The 23,508-nt window shown below is 49.6% G+C and overlaps 1 protein-coding gene across 5 annotated transcripts in view; it reads left to right on the forward strand.

Moving 5' to 3' along the window:
- MYLK (myosin light chain kinase) overlaps window positions 1-23,508 on the forward strand; it is a 219,531-nt gene that overhangs the window by 169,826 nt on the left and 26,197 nt on the right. For all 5 annotated transcript variants that reach the window (XM_036851338.1, XM_036851336.1, XM_036851337.1 and 2 more), the window contains 5 exons: window positions 668-821; window positions 9,021-9,323; window positions 17,296-17,328; window positions 17,426-17,519; window positions 19,209-19,412. In XM_036851338.1, coding sequence (XP_036707233.1) covers window positions 668-821; window positions 9,021-9,323; window positions 17,296-17,328; window positions 17,426-17,519; window positions 19,209-19,412 — 788 coding nt within the window. The remainder of the gene's footprint in view (window positions 1-667; window positions 822-9,020; window positions 9,324-17,295; window positions 17,329-17,425; window positions 17,520-19,208; window positions 19,413-23,508) is intronic.

The following is a 23,508-nucleotide window of genomic DNA, read 5'->3' on the forward strand; positions in this document are numbered from 1 at the left end:
TTCATATAAATGGAATCATACAATATGTGTTCTTTTGTGTCTGGGTTTTTTCACTTAGCGTTATGTTTTCAGGGCACATCCATGATGTACCATGAACCAATATTTTATTCCTTTTTTATGGCCAAATAATATTCCATTTTCTGGATGTACCACATTTTGTTTATCTGTTCATCCATTGATGGACATTTGGATTATTTGCCACTCAACTAAAATTTGAATAGCCACATCTGGCTGGTGACTATGGTATTTGACAGCACAGAAGAGGTCAGAACCCACTGGGTGGGCTTTGTAAGTGACTTTGATCAAATGTGTTCTCCCACCATCCCACCCCAGAGCAGTGGAGGGGGCTGGACTGTACCCCGTTTCCGGTCTGGAGCAGAGAGTGACAGCTCACTCCCGACCACCAGACCCTGCTCAGCACCCTCCCTGCTTGTCCCAGATCTGGACCCTGTCAGGGCAGCTTGGCTCTGGATGCAGGAGAGGGGGAAGCTCAGAGTCCAGACCTTAGGGGGTCTTCCCTGCTTAGGGAGAAGCTCAGGGTCCAGACAAGACCAGCCCCACGCAGCTCGGGCAGCTGTATCCACATCCCCAGGGGCGAGGAGTGTGGGCCGGAGCCCCCTTCCTTTCTGGCTCAAGTCTCCAGTGCCTGCCCCACTCTCTGTCTCAGATCCAGGAGAGTGAGCACATCAAGGTGGAGAACAGTGAGAATGGCAGCAAGCTCACCATCCGGGCTGCACGCCAGGAGCACTGTGGCTGCTACACTCTGCTGGTGGAGAACAGGCTGGGCAGCAGGCAGGCCCAGGTCAACCTCACCGTTGTGGGTGAGTCTGGGGACGGGGCGTAGGGAAGGCGGGATGATGGACTTCCAGGCCTCATCTCCCGGGGCCACTCCTTCAGCACGCGTTCCCTCTGCCCACAGGCTCCGTTTCTCCATGCTCTCCCACTCCCTGCTCTCACACTGTTGCTGCCCTTCATGCTTGTTGAGAATCCCAGACCTTGCACACACAGCGTTTTCCTCTTCCTACGAATCCCCTCCCGGTTTCCCTTTCTAGCCAGACTCTGAGCTCTACCACTCCAGCTCTCTCCAGCTAGCCCCTGTGACCCCTTCTCCCCCTGGTCCACTGCCTGCCCCCAACGCCAGTCCCCTTGCAAACCCTCACCTTGAATCAGTGCTGCCTTTCAACTTCACTGCCGCTCTGCCTGAGTTTGGGGCACGGCAGAGAGACCACATCCATCTGCAGCCTCAGTGCTGGGCTCTGTCAATGTCTAGGCTCAGCCAAGGCATCAGTGCTGGTCAGTGCCCTCTCCCACACCCTGAGATAGCCATTCCTCAAGACCCCCCCTACCCTGCAGGCCTCTCTGAGAAATAGGAGGCATCAGGCATGAACTTACTTAGCTTGGTGGTCCCACACCTGCAGGTGTCTATCTGTCCCCGTGCTGACTCCACCCTCCAGGCTCTGGGTGTTTCCCACCTTTCTCCTGTGCTCCGGACCCCAGGCTCTTGAGGGCTCCAACACCCCCCACCCCCATTCTCTTCAACTTCTCCCCAATTTCTCCCATAAATGTTGCCAGGACTCTCCCATCTTCGCCATGCGCACAGGCACGCATAACTCCTGCAGTATCTCATCTCACTCTGGCCACCCTAGCATCTTTCTCCTGCTCTCTCTTCACGACCAAACCCTCTGAAAGAGCCAGTCTCTCCTCTGAGTCTCCTTCTTCACCTCCCTGGCAACAATCTTCAACTCCCTATAGCCTCACCCCCAGGACCCATTAGTCTTCTGGGACTACCCTTCTGAGGTCACCTTGCCCTCCTAATCCCCGATCCACTCCCTTTTTCTTATCTCCTACATCCCAGGATTGAGTTCACAGTCTGTCTCCAGACTGATTGTCAAGGTCACTTTTTCCTCTCCATCTCAATCACTGTGTTTTTCCTGCCCTGGTCAACTCTCTCCTGAAATATCAAACTAGCTTCCTAACTGGCCTCCCACTGTCCGTCATGCTCAGCCCACTGCCCCCCAACGTGGCAGGCGTTCAGGACAGCGAATGAGCAGCAGATGGATAGCAGGCCGGGCCTAGAGCACTTGTGGGCCTTCATACGTGGTGCACACGAAAGCCTTTCACCTGGTGTTCTTTTTTTTTTTTTTAACATCTTTATTGGAGTATAATTGCTTTACAATGGTGTGTTAGTTTCTGCTGTATAACAAAGTGAATCAGCTATACATATACATATACATATGTCCCCAGATCTCTTCCCTCTTGCGTCTCCCTCCCACCCTCCCTATCCCACCCCCCTAGGTGGTCACAAAGCACCGAGCTGATCTCCCTGTGCCATGCAGCTGCTTCCCACTAGCCATCATCGGTTTTACATTTGGTAGTGTATATATGTCCATGCCACTCTCTCACTTTGTCTCAGCTTACCCTTCCCCCTCCCCGTGTCCTCAAGTCCATTCTCTAGTAGGTCTGTGTCTTTATTCCCATCCTGCCTCTAGGTTCTTCATGCGTGACCTTTTTTTTTTTTTTTTTAGATTCCATAAATATGTGTTAGCATACGATATTTGTTTTTCTCTTTCTGACTTACTTCACTCTGTATGACAGACTCTAGGTCCATCCACCTCACCACAAATAACTCAATTTCATTTCTTTTTATGGCTGAGTAATATTCCATTGTATATATGTGCCACATCTTCTTTATCCATTCATCTGTCAATGGACACTTAGGTTGCTTCCATGTCCTGGCTATTGTAAATAGAGCTGCAGTGAACATTGTGGTACATGACTCTTTTTGAATTATGGTTTTCTCAGGGTATATGCCCAGTAGTGGGATTGCTGGGTCGTATGGTAGTTCTATTTTTAGTTTTGTTTTTTGTTTTAATTTTATTTATTTATGGCTGTGTTGGGTCTTCGTTTCTGTGCGAGGGCTTTCTCTAGTTGCGGCAAGTGGGGGCCACTCTTCATGGCGGTGCGCAGGCCTCTCACTATCGCGGCCTCTCTTGTTGCGGAGCACAGGCTCCAGACGCGCAGGCTCAGCAATTGTGGCTCACGGGCCTAGTCGCTCCGCAGCATGTGGGATCTTCCCAGACCGGGGCTCGAACCCGTGTCCCCCTCATTGGCAGGCAGATTCTCAACCACTGTGCCACCAGGGAAGCCCTATTTTTAGTTTTTTAAGGAACCTCCATACTGTTCTCCATAGTAGCTGTATCAATTTACATTCCCACCAACAGTGCAAGAGGGGTCCCTTTTCTTCACACCCTCGCCAGCATTTGTTGTTTGTAGATTTTTTTTTTTTTTAAACATCTTTACTGAAGTATAATTGCCTTACAATAGTGTGTTAGCTTCTGCTTTATAACAAAGTGAATCAGTTATACATATACAATATGTTCCCATTTCTCTTCCCTCTTGCATCTCCCTCCCTCCCACCCTCCCCATCCCACCCCTCTAGGTGGTCACAAAGCACCGAGCTGATCTCCCTGTGCTATGTGGCTGCTTCCCACTAGCTATCTATTTTACATTTGGTAGTGTATATATGTCCATGACACTCTCTTACCCTGTCACATCTCACCCCACCCCCTCCCCATATCCTCAAGTCCATTCTCTAGTAGGTCTGTGTCTTTATTCCCGTCTTGCCACTAGGTTCTTCATGGCCTTTTTTTTTTTTTTCCTTAGATTCCGTATATATGTGTTAGCATACTGTATTTGTTTTTCTCTTTCTGACTTACTTCACTCTGTATGACAGACTCTAACTCCATCCACCTCATTACAAATACCTCCATTTCATTTCTTTTTATGGCTGAGTAATATTCCATTGTATATATGTGCCACATCTTCTTTATCCATTCATCTGTCGATGGACATTTAGGTTGCTTCCAGGTCCTGGCTATTGTAAATAGAGCTGCAATGAACATTGTGGTACATGACACTTTTTGACCTATGGTTTTCTCAGGGTATATGCCCAGTAGTGGGATTGCTGGGTCGTATGGTAGTTCTATTTGTAGTTTTTTAAGGAACCTCCATACTGTTCTCCATAGTGGCTGTATCAATTTACATTCCCACCAACAGTGCAAGAGTGTTCCCTTTCCTCCACACCCTCTCCAGCATTTATTGTTTCTAGATTTTTTGATGATGGCCATTCTGACCGGTGTGAGATGATATCTCATTGTAGTTTTGATTTGCATTTCTCTAATGATTAATGATGTTGAGCATCCTTTCATGTGTGTGTTGGCAATCTGTACATCTTCTTTGGAGAAATGTCTATTTAGGTCTTCTACCCATTTTTGGATTTCACCTGGTGTTCTTTGATCTGATCCCCTTTCTTTAGTTTCCTTAGGTCAGGAGTTTTATCTCTGGGAAGGCCAGTGGACCAGAGGCTCAGGGAACAGGTTTCTCATCTATAAAAGACAGGAGAGACCCTTGACCCCCTCGCTCTCTCTGTGGTGACTCCGGATGCTTATTTTAATTGTCTCCTCCTGGAGTCAGGAACACTTTGCGGGCGGGGGATTGGTGCTAGTGATCCAGTTCGCCTTTCCACTTAGACCGGAACCTGAAGTATTGATTTGGTGCCACGCCCCCACGTGTCAGCTGGCAGCGGTTTCCAGTTTTCCTTGGTGTTCTCTCTCATCTGCTCCTGCTGGGGGAACTTTAGGGTCAAGTCCATGGAACTGCTTTTCTGCGACCAGTGCCCCCTGCCCCCATGCTCCCCACGGTGCCACCCGCTCCCCTCCCCCATCACCACCACACGGGCTGCAGTTGTGGCCTTTTATGGTTGAGTTTCTCATTCTCCTCGGCCAGTGCTGACAGGGCCATTGGCGTGGCTGTCCGCCAGCTGGCAGGAGCAGCATGTTAAATGCCGTCCTGGGAGGGGAATGGAATGGAGGGGAAGGGCTTTCTGTCTGCTTCCCCCTTGGAGAGCTAAGAATAGAATTGCTCAATAAAATGAGGACTCACGTTGATGGATACAGCAAATCCACATTCATTCAGAGCCTGTGGATTTAGAATCAGTCCAAAGTAAATCTGGATTAAGCCCAGGTTTACCTGCATGTCTCTAGGGACATCTGTGTATTATCTGATCAGGGTTGATTAAGTAGATGTAAAATGTAAATGAGATGAAACAGGAATTGTTTGGCCTACTCCAGACAGTTTCAAGCACTTTGGAAGCACCCGTTTGTAAGCCAGCTAAATAAGGCCAGTTTAGCACAACTTCTACTAATCAGCGGTAAACGTCTCTTCTTGTATGTTTTTTAAAGTACCCCTTTCTTTTCAGATAGTCTATGACTCCTATTTTTTTAAATGATGATAAAAATTAGCCTTTCCCTGGGCTTCCCTGGTGGTGCAGTGGTTAAGAACCCACCTACCAACGCAGGGAACACAGGTTCGAGCCCTGGTCCGGGAAGATCCCACATGCTGCGGAGCAACTAAGCCCGTGTGCCACAACTACTGAGCCTGTGCTCTAGAGGCCGCGGGCCACAACTACTGAGCCCATACGCCACAACTACTGAAGCCCACGTGCCTAGAGCCCATGCTCCGCAACAAGAGAAGCTACCGCAATGGGAAGTCCGCACACAGCAACGAAGACCCAACACAGCCAAAAATAAAAACATAAATACATAAATTCATTTAAAAAAATTAGCCTTTCCTTCAGTTACTTTAAATGAGTGATGTTTAGCTATTTTGAAGGCTTATTATTATTATTATATGTTAAAAGGCAGTGCAGAATTTGTGATGCACAGAGGGCCTCTGCCCATGAGTGGGCCTCCAGCCTCAGCCTCGGAAGGGTGAGGGAAGGGCCTCTCGGGCAGGAGAGAACAGCTGGACCCAGATGAAGTCCTTCATGCGACTTGTCCAACACAAGAAAAACAGGCCACTCTGCATATCTTTAAAGGAGAGAAACAAAGCAGAGAGAATCCCAGATACCCAGTAATCCCCCAATACTATCTGAGCTTGGAACTTGCATGATTTTTAAGGGCAGGAGATTTCTCATCGTAATGCTTGGCTTGGGCTTAAGCAAGATGCATTCTTGATCTTATTCAGCCTGATAGCTGGGAAAATAACAGGCCCCTGGAGTGAGGGTTCAGAGACCTTTTAGAATCTCCTTTTGGCTCTGTCACTGGCCAGCTGGGTATTCTTGGTAAGCAAAGTGCCTTGCCTAATCCCGAAGGGCCCGGATTACCCAGGTAGATAACCTGGGGGCCCTTGCAGCCCCGCCGTTCTCTGAAAGCTGCAGGTGGCTGCTGAGGTGCGAGTGAAGGGAGGCCCAGGTGGGGTTAGGCGCAGTCACAGACCATCTTCAGACACACAGGCACGCAGAGGCTGCCAGCGCAGTTGCTCCAGAGAAGCAGCAGAGATGAGATCCTCCGTTTTCCCAGGAGTGAGAACATTTGCTGAAGAGAAAATCCTGGAACTGGTGCCATCGGAGCCCCTTCCTTTAGACTCAGCATTTCCCATTCTGCTAGTCAAGTCTCCAGGGAGCCATGAAAGAATTCCAAGGAAGCATGGGGCTCGGGGCCCCAGACACTGAGCCCGCCTGGCCTTTGCCAGGCCATGCCCAGGCCTCCCTCCCAGACTGAGTGCGTCTGTTTCTTTGGCCTGGAGAACAGGCTGTTCTGAGGACGTCTGTTCTGTCCTGAGGGTTTTCGTCCCCAGCTCATCCAGCCTCCATGTGGAGCTCCGTAGGTTGGAAAGTACAGAAAGCATCAGGCTCAGCCCGTGGCTCCAAGGGCAGGCACGCGGGTGGGGACTCCTAATCTCCTATGACTTCAGACTTGCATCTGTTCCGAACTCCTTAATATGGCATCAAATTCCTTGAAAGCATTGAGGTTTCACTTTGAATTAAAGCCACCCTCCCCAAACTTCACATCTTCTCTCATGCTGCAGGCAGTGACATATATCCTGTGTCAGTTCTCTCTCTTTTAGCTAAGAGACTAAATTTGGAACAGGGTAGGGGATTAATAGTACCTTTTCCAAAATACCCATTTCTCAGAGTTTTCTTTTCTTGACCAAAGCAGGAGGGGAGAATATCAGTCAGTGGAGTGTATCTGTATTCGTCATCTCAAACTACAGGACATTAAACGTGTCCAGTCAGAAGTTTTCCAGGCATTTCCTTTGAGGGAGGGAGGCAGGGAGTCTGTCTTTCATCTTTCTTTAGGCCTTTTTACTTCCTTAGCTGGGTCTTGAGAGGACTTGAACCACTTGCCTGTAAGAGAGTCTAGAGTAATAAACATCTTAGCCAACACCAGAGATATTTCTAAAAAGACCAATATATCTTTCAGAGCAAACAGTTTTTCTAACAGAACATACTGAACAACCAGTGAAAGTGGTTCCATCATAGGAGGCCTCCAGAGTGACTGCCACCGGTGGGGAGTGGCTGTCACAGTCCCAGAGTCATTCCAGGGCGAGTCAACCCAGGCTGGGGTGGCAGGGTATGGTTGGCTTCCGGGCAGTGCGTTCTTGGCTGGATGTAGAAGCAGCAGGGCTTGTGGGAGGGGAGAAAATGAATATGTATGTGTATATGTATATGTGGATGTGGATGTGTGTATAGGTATATATGTATGTGTTTGTGTGTGTATATGTATGTATGTATAGGTGTATGTGTATGCATATTTATGTGTATGTGTTTGTATATGTATACATGGACACACACACACAGGCAGAATGTTCTTTTTCTTCTCAATATTCTTAAGTCATTTGCAGGGATTTTCTTTGGCCTTCCTACCTTGCTGAGGGGTAGGAGAGTAGGAATCAAGTACTTTACCTGGGTTTGCTTATTTGATGCTTGCAAAACCCCGAAGAGGTAGATATATATTAACCCCATTTTCCAAATGAAAAAGACAAACTTGTCCTGGAAGTTAAGGAATTAGCTGGAATTCACATAGCTTATAAATTCACAGAGCATAAAACATGGCTTTTAATTGCTAGTTTGGGGAGCTCTAGGACTCAGATTGTCTTGGAGGGGATGAAGGCTTAGTGAACACTGGTATCTGTAACTAAACCAACCACCTACAGAGGCTAAATCTGAAAAATAGAATTCTGTTCAGATGAGCACCTGCCAAAAATCAGCAAAACTAAAGAACCTCATTAATGAACACACTGACTACCGTGATTTGCCTTGAAGTTGGCAGTGTTACTGGTTCTTAGCATTACTGGTCTGAATGGGAAGGCAGCCAGCCAAATGGGCCTCTCCTAGTTTGTGTCCTCAGCTCATTTTCTGGCCCTCAGTCAGGGATGATTGTGATTTGCTACTGTGGTTCGCTTTGAAATTCTCTATCTCATTTTATAGCAGTCCTAGGAGGATGACAGAGAGAGGGTAGGAGTAATTTTTTATATATTATAAAGTTAGAAATAAACTTCTGCAATAATGATGACAGTAAAGGCTACTCAAACAAGACGCTTTTCTAAGAACATCTCACAACAACCTTGTGATCCAGTGCTATGATCATGCACATTTTACAGAGGAGGAAACTGTGGCACAGAGAGCTTAGCAAGTAATGAATGAAGACAGAGCTGTATTCAAACCCAGTGTGTGACTTCAGATCTCACTGTGCTGTACTGACTCTCAGCGGGGCAGGTGTTTCCCAGGTCCCAGAGAAAGTGGAGACTGACCCCTGGTTATGTCACAGGTCACTGACCTCAGGCCTGAAGGAGACACACACACACACACACACACATTGAACTCCTCTCAAAGCATATTTTTGATGGGAAGCAGTCCACGCCTCCTGGGCAGCTTCCTAGGTCTGTTTACACTGAGAAATATGTTTATGACTTGGGCAAAGCACAGGAAACCATGACGTGTAGACTGGAAACTAGCCAAAAAAGAGGTTTTTTTCTGAGCAAATAAATCGGTATTTGCGGGGCTTTCCATATAGGCAGGTGTGTACATAGGTGTGACCGTGTGGATGAGGGAAGGAGAGCCAGGACCAGGGATCGCAGCTCCTGTTCTCCAGGCTTCTCCCTCATGACAGAGCAAATTAAAGAACTTCTCTCCCTGCAGTCCTGCAGAGTTGGGTGATGTTGTGCTTCTGTCTCCGCAGACAAGCCGGACCCCCCGGCCGGCACGCCTTGTGCCTCTGACATTCGGAGCTCCTCGCTGACCCTGTCCTGGTACGGCTCCTCGTACGACGGGGGCAGCGCTGTACAGTCCTACAGCGTCGAGATCTGGGACTCGGCAGACAAGAAGTGGAAGGAACTAGCCACATGCCGCAGCACCTCTTTCAACATCCAGGACCTGCTGCCTGACCGAGAGTATAAATTCCGTGTGCGCGCGATCAACGTCTATGGAACCAGTGAGCCGAGCCAGGAGTCTGAACTCACAGTGGTGGGAGAGAAACCTGAGGGTAGGCTGCCTTCCTTTCATCACTGGCTTGAGATAAATGTGCATGACTTACCTTGTGTGTGTAGAAGCCTGAACTGAGACGGGTACAAGGGAACTGACAAGACATCACTGATGACTGGCAGAGTCTTTTGGGATCTTGATTTCCAGTGTTGGGATGCTGATCTATATTCTAAAAGAGGTACCGATGATCCTTCAAAAAATATTGAACCACCAGTTCTGGTACACTCCCACCAGGGGCGATGGTGTGCTAATCAGGAGCACAGTCCTGGAAAGCGGGAGCTCAGGTAGACCTACAGTTTCAACGTCTTGCCCTACCCACTCATCCAGCTCCCTCCTCTCTTGCACTCATATTTGAGGGTGAACTCAGTGTCAGGGAAGACCGATAAGATTGGGAGCATAAAATCTAACAAGGAGGACAGTTAACTATAATGAGATGGGCTGCATCCTATTAGACCAGTATAAACAAATTGCGGAGACACAGCAGAAAGCATGAATAATTTTGCCATAAAGGTTGGGAAAGACTTCCTAGACGTAATACTTATGCTGAGTCTTGGAAAAAGGAATAGGATTCCAAGAGGTAGGGCAGATTGGGAGAGGCATTCCTCGCAACAGGAAACAGCGTGAGCAAAGGTACAAAGTGGTAGAAATGCATGGCATTTTGAGACTCTTGTGTGTGGCCAGGGCACATGCTGTGTGAGATAGAACAGGAGGAAGCAACACAAAAAGGACAGTGTGGGTAAAATTGTGAGTTCATCAGAGGTTTTCAGGCAGGGGCTTGATGCAATTAGATCTGTTTTTTTAGAAAGAGAGTTAGAGGAAGAATAGACCTTTGCAACTCAAGGGGTGGTCTGGACCACTAGTCTTGGGATCCTGGGAGCTTGTTAGAAATGCAGACTCTCTGCCCCCCACTTCCCTAGTCCCTCCTGAACCTTCATTTTAACATTATCCACCCTCACCCCGCCATGGATTCATATACACTTGAAAGTTCGAGAAGCACTGGAGTGGACTAGGGGGGTGAGATTGGAGTCAGTGAAATACCGGTTGAGCCTCTGTGGTGTAGTCCGAGAGAGGTATAATAAGGGCTCCTTAGGAGGTGGAATTGACCATTCCTGATGACTTTTGGGGCAGAGAATTCAAGGGAAAAGTTAGAAGAGTCTAAGATTACTCCCAGGTCCCAGCTTGGGCAACTAAAGACAAGTTCAAGAGCCATTTAGAGGTTGATTATTATGATTCATGGTGGCTAACATATATTAAACACTTGCTGTATGCTAACCATACGTTAAGCACTTTACGTGCATTATGTCACGCATCTAACTCAACGAAGTAGATACTGTTATTACCCCCACTTTACAGATAGGGGAACTGAGGTTTAGAGGGGTGAAGCTACTTGCCCAAGGTCACAGAGCTTGGAAATGGTGTGTTGAAGCTTGAACTCAGAGCTGTCTGAGCCTGAGCCTGAGCTCCGTTGGTTAAACTAATGGAGGAGGCCAGGCTGCCTCCCAGTGACTTGGAGGTTAGATAGCAGGGAGTTCAGAGAAGGTGGAAGTTCTGGTTTCAGTCCTGTTGAGTTGAGGTGTCTGAGGGATATCCATGGGGAGGGGTCTTCAGACTGTTGGATGGTTGAATCCAGAGCTCAGGAGAAAGGTTTAAGCTCGAGCTACAGGTTTGGAGGGGGGTCTTCACTATTTAATTGGTAATTGAAGCCATGGGCACGGAGAGGGGGGTAAAGAAAGTCTACACTGATACAGAAATGAAGGAGCCTGCATGATCAGGAGAAAGGACTGAGAGGGGAGAGAACCAAGGGGAGGCTGGAGCTGTGTTGCAGAAACATGGAAGCAGCGAGTGGCAAAGAGGAAAGAGATGAGGATGCAAGAAGATCTTTGGATTCAGCCCTTTGATAAGCTGTGATCTTTGAGAGCAAAGTCCATAGTGTTTCCACAGGGTGGAAAATGGTTGGCCTGGGGCTAAGGAATAAATGGAAGAAGGAGAGGCCAGGAGTATGGAATGTTACTTCAAGAAGTTTCACGTGAAGAGAAGAAAACGAGTGCTGTGAATTTAAGATGGAGGCAAGGCTGGGGGCAGGGAGGAAGGTGGAGGGAAAACAAGTGAAAGACTTCTAGGAGAAAAGAGAGCTGTAAGATGTGAGATAGAGAGAAGACTAAAGGACCAGGAGCTGGACAGGGCGCAGGTCCTGAAATCACCATATAGCCAGAGGCATCAGACGTATGGAAACTGTCATTACAGTTTGATACCCCTCTTTAGTTTCAAAATTTAGGCATAAAACAGATATTAAACTTTACTTTCAAATTAAATGAGGGCTCCAGAAAGAAAGTTTGGAGGTTGCCAGTGGGAAACACACCAAATTTACAATTTTGCCTGTGCAGCCCTGTCTTGGGGGCCTTTGCCCAGTGAGGCCTAGAGATCCCCAGAGGGCAGGTCTCTCTGAGAGCCACAGTGTGCTGTGGCGGCGTGGATCGTGGAGCCCGGCCCGAGAGAGCCCTGCCAGACCTCTTTGCAGTTTCATGGGGCTCCTGCCCACTAGCCGCTCACAAATGTCTCCGGGAGAAAGAGTAACAAAACTGCCATCGGCCGCCCTTTGACATGAGCAGAACGGGGAGCAGACTGGTTAGAGTGGGCGGGCCAGGAGAGGCAGCCAGTCTGCATGTTTTTAGCATATTACTTTGTCCAAGAAGATGACTCCCAGCTCCTTAGAAAAGTGATAGAAAAGGGGTAACATGGCAGTGAGATGTGCATTATCTGCAAGGGAAAACTTCCAGGTCTTTTAGGGCATATACCAGGAGAGACTGTAGAATACCTGTTGAGCCCCACACAGAGGACCAGAGGCCACAGGAGCTGCGCGTGTGGCTCTTAGGAGGCCAGGACAGCAGCTTCCAGGGCTGTGAGGACGGTCTATGGGGAGGAGGGGCTGGGACCACTTGGCTCCAGGCAGGTGGCCTTTCCCTTCTTGCCTGAGGCCAGCTGAACCACCTTCTGTGGTCCTCAGATTCTCTTCCTGGGGCCCATCCTGGCTGGGAGCAGACAAAGGGAAATGTTGAAATTGCCTGCAATCCAGAGGAGGGGTCCAGGCTACCCAGGGCTTCCAGGCTGGAAGATGCTCCCACCCCCAGGTCCAGCTGGCTTGTCCCTGGTCAGGGGGTGGGAAGGGGCAGAACAGCACAGAGCATCCTCTGAGGGGCAGAGGATGAAGGGGGGGATGGGAGGGTGAGGGTAGGGGGGTGTGGCTTCCAAGTGAAGCTCTGTGTGGACGGCTCAGAAGCCTGTCAGTTATAGCCTGGGTTGATCATCTCTCTCCTCTTTTTTTTTTTTTTTTTTTTTATAAATTTATTTATTTTATTTATTTTTATTTTTGGCTGCATTGGGTCTTCATTGTTGCACGCGGGCTTTCTCTAGTTGTGGTGAGCGGGGGCTGCTCTTGGTTGCCGTGCAAGGGCTTCTCATTGCGGTGGCTTCTCTTGTTGCGGAGCACGGGCTCTAAGAGTGCGGACTTCAGTAGTTGTGGCCCATGGGCTTAGTTGCTCCGCGGCATGTGGAATCTTCCCGGACCAGGGCTCAAACCTGTGTCCCCTGTGTTAGCAGGCGGGTTCTTAACCACTGTGCCACCAGGGAAGCCCCATCTCTCTCTTCTTTAAAAGTGCAATGGCTCTCAGAGAAGTGGAGGGTGCGTGTGTGTGTGTGTGCACATGTGTAGAAGAGGGATGTGATTTTAGTAGATCATTTCTGTGAGCCCGTGGGGTCTGGTGGTCATAAAAAGGCAGTGCCAATTAACCATCCCCCCGCTAAGCACAGCTAATGTTGGCTCTCACCTTCCCCACCGCTACCACAGCCCCTCCAGCCTCTGCCTCAGCAACTTCAGTTTTTGGCTTCATCCGGACCTCTCAGTTCCATCCCCGCCCTCACTCTGCATTCACTCACTCAGTGTGTCCGGTGCCCCTCCTGTGTTCCAGGTGCTGCCGGGGCGCTAGGGATACGGTGGAGGACACAGCCTAGCATGTAGGTCTCCACCCAGCTCTGTGGCCTCCTTATGCCAGAGCCCCCCGCCCCCTCAGACTAGGACCCCTAACCTGACAGCTCCCCTCCTCGTCTTCCCAAACCTGAGTAAACGAGCACCTCCCCTTCCCTCTCCCACCCAACGCAGCCGCTCTCTCACATCCCAACCAGGTCTGGATCTCCACTCCCACCATACTCAGCTCTAACTATGAAATCCGCTCCGTCCTTGCTCCTAATCCTAATTTGTTCTAGTCTACATAGTTGTTAGCAAACAGCTGTGATAGAGGCTGCTTGCAGAGTAGGGTAGAGATGCAGAGCCCCTAGAGAAGCTGCGGAGATCAACCGCTCAATCTGAGCTGCCGCGGCTGCCCTCCCCGGGACGCGGGCGCCCTCTAGTGCCAACTGGGCGCCCAGCAGCCCTCCGGCGTGCGAAGGGACCGCTCTGTCCAGGGAGCCGGCTAGACACGTGCCACGTGAGGGCCAGAGTGCTCAGCCGGTCCTCCCTGAAACACCACTCCAGGGGGATGGTGTCATCTGCCTGCAGAAATATCTCGGAACCATCTTCCAAATAGTTCTTCCACTTAACTCTTGGATCTCACAGCTCTTTCTGAGTGGATTTTTATAAAAGTATTTCGTTAAAGTCCCTTCTACTGCAATTTAGCTCCTTCCTGAACGGAAAGATGGACACCACGTGGCCACCTCTCTCATTACTACCCCTTTATGCTCAGAGAGCTTGGCTAATTGAATTGTGGTCTTTCCCCCACACCTCTGGGGTTCCTCTTCTCATGGCCATTTCCCTGCCAAATAGAGTGGAGACAGGACGAGAAGGAAAAGGAGGAAGGGAAATGTCTCAGCCTGGAGCCTTGGTCCGAGTTCCACACAGAGGAATGGTTGCTGTGTGACAGTGAGCCAGAGGCGGGGGCCTGGGTTCCCTGAGATTGAGCTGGACCCCACAGCCATGGTACCAGGAAAGCACTCTGCATCTTGACTGCTAAGGAGAGAGGCAGGAGGTGAGGGTAGGTGTGGTATTTGAGACGAGGGCAAGAAGGCTAGCTCCATTTCTAACTGGTGTCAGAGAGATGGGGAGAGGCCAGTTCTAGAACTGCATGCCCTTTCAGGGCCACCTGGAAGATGCCTCCGGGAAACAGGTCATTGGAAAGCCCCTCATGGGCTCACAGCCCTGCTGCGGCTCCTTCACGAGGAGAGGACAGACAGTTCCTCCTAGAGATTCCAGGCCAGGAAAGCCTGTCTCTCTGTACTCTCTCATCCTGCTGCTCATTCTACACCAGGATCTGTGGCATGGGGACAAAAAGGTCAGGACAGGTCAAACCACTGTCTCAGCGAGGGCACCACGGATCAGGACGATGGGGCCTCCCTGACACTAAATGTGGTTATTATCATTAATATTTTGTCTCTAAGGCCCCATCCAGTGACTGGCATCCACAAGTGCTCAGTTAATGATTGTTGAATGGACTTGAATCTCTTGCTTTCCTTAAAGCCCTGTTTGAAATACCATTGTTGAACTAACCTAAACATCTCTTGAACCTATTTATCGTTCTTACGGTGGCTCTTGAGATGTGATTTCCAGGTGCCTACAGCCTTCCTCCTATGTGAGGTATAGCGCTAAATTGTTCTCCCACGTTATGGTATTCATTAGTTGGTGAAAGTTCGTAAGCCTAATCTCACCCTTGGCTATTGTGATTTTTTTGTTTTTTATCATGTCTGCTTTAGGCTTCTTTCCCAACCAGAGAGGCCTAATCTTCTCTGATTGTCTTCACATGGCAGCTCTTCCTTTCCATGGCCCATACCTCCTCCAGCTCCACTGAGACTTTCTCAGTGCCAACAGCCAGGGTTCTAGGATCACATGACCCCAGGCCCTACCAAGGGCAAAGTAATAATACCTGTTGGCGGCCGGTGCACACGTCCCCAATGACAGCATTCTGTTGGCCAGAGCAGTTGGTTAAGGAACAGGGCTCCTGCTTTTGGTTCTAACTAGATACCCTAGGGTTTGTCATGCTGAAAGTCTGAATGATTCAATTCTCCCTGAACACATGACTCCATTACTACCTTCCAGGTGTGTTGCTCTCAAGTACATTTTGGTCATCCATGAATTTGACAGTGTCACTCTCAACTCTCAAATCTGTGATTTAGAAGACTCGACCAGTTATACTCGCATCCCAACAGTATCTGTGAACCCCACCACTAATCTGAGAGTCCCCAACGATCTTATCCTTTTTTATTTTTCCATGGCATTGTCCTTTCTGTGACAAATATTCCTCCCTATCCCACTTGTGTTGGTTTTTTAAAACTAAACTTCATCAACAGCATTTTAAGAACTCTAAACAAATCATAGCCTCTCTTGTTCCCGGTCACATGCTTATAAACTCTCTCAAAATTCTTTTCCAGCAAGGGGTACTCATCTTGCATGGGAACTGTGTGACTTCTCTCAGGTTGCCTGCTTAGGTTTCAGTAATTTGTTCTGCCCTCAGCCTAACAGAGAGGCTCACTGTCTACAGTTTCAAGCTGCACCTGGTCCCCGACCCACACCTTCATCGCCAGCATTCCACTTGCGAAGCACACAGAGCTGGGCCCGCCCCCACACAAGCCATCCTTGCTGGGCAGTGTCTGACCAACCCCTCCGCCCCGTCTGCTCTGACCTTCCTTCCATCTGCCGTCCCTTTCCTGTCCTCAGTCTTGCTCTGCTGGGAGCTTCAGCAAATCACACCCTTTCCCCCAGTTGTTCACACACACACACACACACACACACACACACACACACACACACACACACTTGAGAAATCCTTGGCCTCCCTCTCTGGCTCCCTCAGGTCTTTCTACCTCTTCAGGAAGCCTCCCTTGGTTCCCGCTGTCAGACGGGACACAGCCCACATCGTGGCTGAGCAGCACCTAGCACGTCACAAAGCGTGGCATCCAGGGCTAGCCAAGGACCCGAGAAACCACCCAGAAATACAGTGCTTTCCTTTTACAGATGAGGAAACTGAGGTCCAGGAAGGGAAAGGCACTTGGCGAAGGTCAAGAAGCCACAGTGGCTCTTTAGGGACTAATTATGCCAAAGCAAAGGAAAGCCTGGACTCCTGAAGTGGGTGTGTTCCTCTGGCCACCAGCCTGTCCCCTCACGACCCCCCACCCACTACTGAAACATCTGTGTGAACGGCCACGGTGGGCTGCTCCCGTCCCTCCTTGCCATACCCGTAAACACCCGCTGGCTTCCTGCATGACGTCACCCACCTCCTCGCTGTGTTCCATCATTTCCTTTAAGACGCAACTCAAGGGCTCCTTCTTCCTAGACTAATTGCTCTGACTTTATACTTGCCCCACTTGTGTCACCTTCCTCCATTGTCTACTCAGTTTGTACTGCGATATCATGTGCTTGATTACATAACACTCGTAATGGATATTTCAAGGATATGTGGTTTTGCCTCTCCAACGAAATTATATATAAGCTCCAAGAAAGGAGGAGAGATCATGCCATCTGTATTTTGTTTTGTACACCCATGATCACTGGCAAAATAACTGGTACCTAGCTGGAATTCCAGAAAAAGTTCTCAGCAAATGGATAAATGGATTTGACACTAGTAGCAATTATAAGCTGCCGACTTTTGAGCCGTAGCAGAAAGGGACTGTCGTAGTTATGTGTAGGTTCTGAAAGTCAGAGAGACTAGAAAAAATATGAAGAAGGGCATGTCTAGGGGACCTCAAGGCTAGAGGGGAGTGGATGGAGGGGAGAGCTGGCAGAGGAGGGGCTGGGTGGGGTGAGGAGGCCAGCGCCTGCCGGTGGGTACGTGGCCCTGTTGCAGCGTGGACCCACTGACCCCCTGGTGGTGCCCAGAGCTCTGGGCTTGGTGGTCTTGTGCCAGGGGAGGCTGAAGTCTGACAGGGCCCCCGGCATGCTTTGCTCTCGGTGGGCCTTCATTACTAATCGCCCGCGCCCTCTCTCCCCCTAGAGCCGAAGGATGAAGTGGAGGTGTCAGATGATGGTGAGTGCTGGCCCCCGTCCTCGGGAAGACTCGAGGGGTGGAGGGGGATGAGTGAGGGGTCTGATGGCTCACACTCACCCCAACCCCCACCCTGCAGATGAAAAGGAGCCCGAGGTTGATTACCGGACCGTCACGGTCAATACTGACCAGAAAGTGTCTGACTTCTACGACATCGAAGAGAGAATAGGATCGTAAGTGGAGTGGGAAGCACCCTTCCGGAGCCCAGGGTGAGGGTGGCGCAGGCCCCGAGGTTAAGTTCCCTGCTTCCTCTTCCTGTCCTTCCCTGGGTTCTGCCAACTCCCCAGACTGAGGTTCCTGCAGAACCGGGAGGGCTTGACCTGTCGGCACCCGTGAAAGCATCACCCGGCCAGGGCTCTCTTAGGAGCTGCTGTGCCCCGGGCTCCCTCCGCAAGCTTGAGCAGGCCCGTCCTCCTCTGCAATCCACCCCGCACATGGGACATAACCCAGGGCAGTGGGTCTGGCCCGGCCCGTCTTTAGGATCCCTTCCCTTTGATCCGTGCTCGCCATTCAGCAGTTCTAGCTCTAGTGCTTCAGGAGAACGCGGCCCCTCGACGTGCACCTCCTGTCATCACCCCTCGCTTTGTGAACTCAGTCCACAGTCTCTGCTCAGGCTCTTCCCTGGGCTGCGGAGACACCAATGGACTCAGACCGCAAGCCTGGGCCCTCGGCACAGCCAGGCTGTGCCCACCAGCAGCGGCACCCAGGACTGCCTGTCGCCCACTGACTCTCCCTGGAGGAGGAGGGGAGGTGGAAGAGAGAGGAATGGGGCTCAGCTCTTATTTCCGGAGGGTTTCTGTCCAATAAAGGAGTGACAACCAACCTCATCACAGTCCTGAAGAGCGAGGACCCTGCGCTGGGGCGGGAGTGGTGTCGGCGGAATGCCATCACCGCCGTCCCCACGGTGGGAAGCAGGGGCCTTGCTAGGCTGTCTCCAGGGCCCCGGTACTGGAAAGGCGTGGAAGGCAGGCAACCACTCAGAAATTCTCGGTACTTGGGGAGGACTTCCCCAACCTGACGTCACGGGTCCTTTCGCGGGGGAAAGGGAAAGAAGTCCGTCGCCAAGATTGAGGCCTCAGCCCAAGGAGGTGACAGTCCTAAAAGAACAGCAAGAGTGGACAGAGTTAGGGGCTTCCCTGGTGGCGCAGTGGTTGGGAGTCTGTCTGCTAATGCAGGGGACACGGGTTCGAGCCCTGGTCTGGGAGGATCCCTCATGCCGCGGAGCGGCTGGGCCCGTGAGCCACAACTACTGAGCCTGCGCGTCTGGAGCCTGTGCCCCGCAACGGGAGGGGCCGCGATAGTGAAAGGCCCGCGCACCGCGATGAAGAGCGGTCCCCGCACCGCGATGAAGAGTGGCCCCCACTTGCCGCAACTAGAGAAAGCCCTCGCACGAACCGAAGACCCAGCACAGCCAAAAATAAATAAATAAAAAAAAATAAAAGTAGCTATAAACAATCTTAAATAAAAAAAAAAAAAAAAAAAAAAGAGTGGACAGAGTTAGGGCGGGGTTGCGGGGCCAGACCCGGGCTGACACTCACAAGTGATGGAGAGTCGGTTTGTCAACGTCAGCAGTGCGCTTCACTGACCTAGAGCAGGGACTGGCAAACTTTTTCTGTAAAGGGCCAGATAATGGATATTTAGGGTTTGTGGGCCATTTGGTTTATGTTGCAATGACTGATCTGCTACTGAAACCCAGAAGCAGCCACAGACGATCTGGGGACAAACGGGCATGGCTGTTTTCCAGTAAAACTTTATTTAGAAAAAGAGGGAGGCCAGATGGGTCCCACAGTCCATCACTTGCCAATCCCAATTCAGTGGAAAGCTGGGCTAAGTTGCTTTTTCTCTCCTCCTTTCACTCACAGTGGGAAATTTGGACAGGTCTTTCGACTTGTAGAAAAGAAAACTGGAAAAATCTGGGCAGGGAAATTCTTCAAGGCATATTCAGCAAAAGAGAAAGAGAACATCCGGCAGGAGATCAGCATCATGAACTGCCTCCACCACCCCAAGCTGGTCCAGTGTGTGGATGCCTTCGAGGAGAAGGCCAACATCGTCATGGTCCTGGAAATGTGAGTGTCCTGCCGCGGGGCGGCCCAGGCGCCATGGGCCTGGGATCCCCTTGTGTGACTCCCCCACTGTCCCGCCACCACCCTCCGCCCCAAGATGGAGAGCACCGTGGGCCAGCGGGTGATGTGCACGACACTCAGCAGCCCGTACGGCCGGGTGCCGACCGCTGGGAACAGTCCGTCTGTGCCTGGTGCTGGCCCTGACCCACTGCCCACCAGCCACCTCTGCTCATCTCCAGAACACACTGGCAGGTCTTTGAGGACCGCTGCCCCCTTCTCACCCTCACCTCCCTGTGAAAGGCTCAAGGCTACCCCTCGGCTCCTTGGTTTCATTCAGGGCATTCTGACCTAGAGGTGGCTTTAGAGCAGAAGAGGGGGGACAGGGCAACTTCCCGACCAGCCTGTGAGAGAGAAGGGGGCCCAGGGCTGGGAGCTCAGAATGCAGGAGTGTAAGCCTCGCTCCCGTCCTCCTGCTCTGCTCTGTGTGCCCCTGGCCCACGCTGGTTTGTTCTCTCTTGACCTCTCACTCACCAAAGAGCAGCGCTTTCTGAGCAGGGCTGCACAGAGGCAGGGGGATGACCAGATGACGTCCAGCCAAGGCTTTCCTGGACTCCATTGTTTCTTCGAGTCCCAGTCCTCCACCTCTCTCCCCTCTGAGTGCTGGTCTGCATGTGCACAAACACACACACACACACACACACAAACATACATACACGCACAAACACACACATAAACATACATACATGCACACACACATATAAACATACATACACACACACACACACACACATACAAACATACTGGAGTCAGTAAGCCAGATATGCTCCGTAGTGTGTATTTTTTAAGCATTTCTTTTCCTTTTTTAATGTGAATTTTAAAAGTATATGATACAATCATATCAAAAAATATAAGAAAATACACAATGAGAAGTCCCATTCCTACCCCTGTCTCCCATCTACCCTGTTCCTACCCTGCCTCAGCACCACTGGTAACCAATTTTCTTGGTTTTGTCTGTGTCCTTCCAAAGTTTCTTTATGAAAATGCAAGCATATATTATTTACATATATATTATTCATATTCATATATGAATAATATATATATGTAATGTATGTATATATACACATACTTCCCACCTTTTAACCCAAAGACAAGTTTCACTCAATATTCTATACTTGGCTTCTTTCCATTCAACAGTGTATCTTGGAGGGAGGCCCACATCAGTAGCCAGGGGGGCTTCCTCACTCTCCCTGCTCCCTGGGATCTCAGCGCATGCATAGACCACAGGTTATTCGTCTTCTTTTGATAGGGGTTTGGATGGTTTCCAGGCTTTGGCTTTTGCAAAAAAGCAGTGTTTATAACCTTGTACATACAGCTTTACACTCATGCCTGTGTACCTCTGTAGGGTAAATTCCCAGAAGCGTGGGAGTGCTGGATCAAAGGGGATGTGCATTTGAAAGCTTTAGCAATATTCTGAAATTGCCCTCAGCATCCTTGAACTGTTCATCCCGGGCTTCAGGGATCTCAGTCCTTCGGAGAGGACTCTGTCAACATCTCGGTGTTCTTTCCTGGGAAAGGTGAAGCCAGTGAGGCATCCCCAGTTTGAGGAGTGACTCCCCTCACTCCGTGAACCTTTGCTGTGTTTCCTTTCAGTTTGTGTTCCTCAGGAAAGGCAATCGTGGTTAAGAGACAGACTTGAGTCTGAGAAACCTCACTTCAATCCCTGCTCTGCCTCTTGTTGACGACCTTGAATAAGTTGCCCAACTGTGCCAATCATTAGTTTTATTACCTGTAAAAGGAGGCTATAAACCATCTCGTGTATAATGTGGGAATTAGATGGAATAACATGTGTCAGGCACAGGCTGTATAATTGAGAGTTATTCTTAGGAGTATGATGCATTGACTTTTTCTGTATCCTGGTCTTTTTTCCACTTAAAATTATTTTGTGAGCACTTTAACACCCAACTGGTTGTGTGGAACAAATCCTACTATTCAGGAAACCTGGGGTCAGCTTCTATTACTGTCGAGCTGTGATTTTGTAATTATTAAATCCTTTCAGCGAGGAGAGGTATTTGGATTAGAGTCCCTTTTGGTTCTAAAATTCTGCAGTTCTGTGGAACTTTTACACAGGTTCAAAGAAAATCTTCCTTCGTCTCTTAGAATCAGTTTTCAGCCCCGAATTCAAACTTCCCTCCCCACTTCTAGGAAAGATTTAACCCATGTCCATGGCCTCACTCATTATACCCTCACAATAGCCCTGTGGGCTGCAGCCTTTCACATTTATTGTAGAACAGGTTGCTTGGTCCAGGCAGCATGGGCGTGTGGGGACATGTGAAGAAATGTCTTATCTTTGGAAGTTAAACCTTGAGCAAGTTCGTGAGAAGGTGCAGGAGCAGGTAGGAGGCAGCCAAGCCTGGGCGAGGCTGGGCAGCAGCACCAGTGGGCAGAATACCATACTTAGCTTGGAATTGGGAGTTGGCAAGCTGGATGGAAAATGTTGGGAGAAAACGTACGAGGGCTTCAGCTGGTCTGGCTTTCATCCCTCCACCCCACGCCTCCCCCGTGGACAGGAGTGAGTCTTACATTCACAGATGCCAGATGATTCTCCTGCACTTGGGGTAAGGAGCTTGCCCCTTGATAGGAACTCGACCAAAGAAGAAGGAGCAGATTCATACTCAATCTGTACTTCCCTTCCAGCTTAAACAGACCTGGCCACTGAGAAGGCAAAGGTTGGCTTTCAGCAGTACGATTTGCTCTTCTCCTTGTTTGATGGAGAAACTGAGATTAAGAGAAGGACAATCCCTGGTGATACAGAAAAATGAAAATGTATTGCAGGGTCCCAGCCTTCAGATCAGCCGCCTCAGATACAGTGAGAGACCAGAATTAATGTGTCTTCAGCCTTTCTGACCTCCGATTATGGGACAAGCCCCTATCGTTGTAGCAGTGTTGCTCTGATACAGGAGTTCCTTCAGGCTCCGGGCCTGGAGTCAGGGCTGGTCCTTTTGGGACATTCCAAGTGCTGGTGGGCCCCTGAGCACTGAAGCAGATGTGCAGCTTAAGCTGAGTCATCCATTGCCCATCTCACCTTCATGCTGCCATTGGCAAAACTGATCAAAGAATAAGCGGCTAGCTGCCATGAGACAAGGAGGAGAGGGTCTGGGTTTGGAGGCCCCTGAAGTGTCATCTTTCTGGCTGCCAGTGAGGGCTGGCCAATGTCTACAGTTGGGGGATAAATTCGATCCCTTGGAATAAGGTAGGTATTCATTCATTCATTCACTCACTCATCACTGTTAATTTATTAAGCACACATTTCCTCCGCCCAGTCTTGGCCTATGGCTTTATCCGATCTCTGTGGGTGGTAGCTTCTTTCCACCCACAGTCTTGAGCGTTTTGAAAAGAAACCTGTATAGAACCATTAATCCTCTTTATGTAACCCCTTCCATCCTCGAAAATGGGCCACAAGGACAGTTTTCAAAATACATTAAATAAATGTGAATAGGTTTGAACCTATTTGCACCTCTACTAAATAGGTTACCTCTAGAAATGCAGCAGTAATTATCTCCACGGCTCAGATTTCCACCACTCATTGCCTCAGACGTTCCCAAGGACACTGCAAAAAATGATTTCTTGCTTTTTCAGAATATTTTAAATTTAAAACCAAACATTTTGGGGTACCTTTGTGCCAGATATTGCCAGGTAAAAACAAGGTTCTAGAGGTAAGCCGGACCTTTTCCAGACATGTTCACAAACAACTTTAAGACAAGGCAGACTTGATGGGAAAAATGCAGAGATGAGACTGTGGGAACCCAGGGAGGGAAAGATCATATGATGAAACTGGGAGTGATTTCTCAGAGGACATGAATTTCAGCTGGCTTCCCAGGGGTGGTAACTGAGTAAGTCAATATTTCTCAAACTTGTCTGATCTTAAGAATGACCTGGGGTACTCATTAAAAATATGGATCACAACCCTTCCAAGATTTTCTAAATTAGAATCTGCAGGGGAGAAGCTTGGGAGTCTGTATTTTCAACAAGAGCCCCCACTGGTTCTTAAAAAAAAAAAAAAAAAGATAATTAACATTATTGAGCACTTACTATGTGCCAG

Source organism: Balaenoptera musculus, chromosome 4, assembly GCF_009873245.2.
Source record: "Balaenoptera musculus isolate JJ_BM4_2016_0621 chromosome 4, mBalMus1.pri.v3, whole genome shotgun sequence".
NCBI lineage: Eukaryota > Metazoa > Chordata > Mammalia > Artiodactyla > Balaenopteridae > Balaenoptera > Balaenoptera musculus.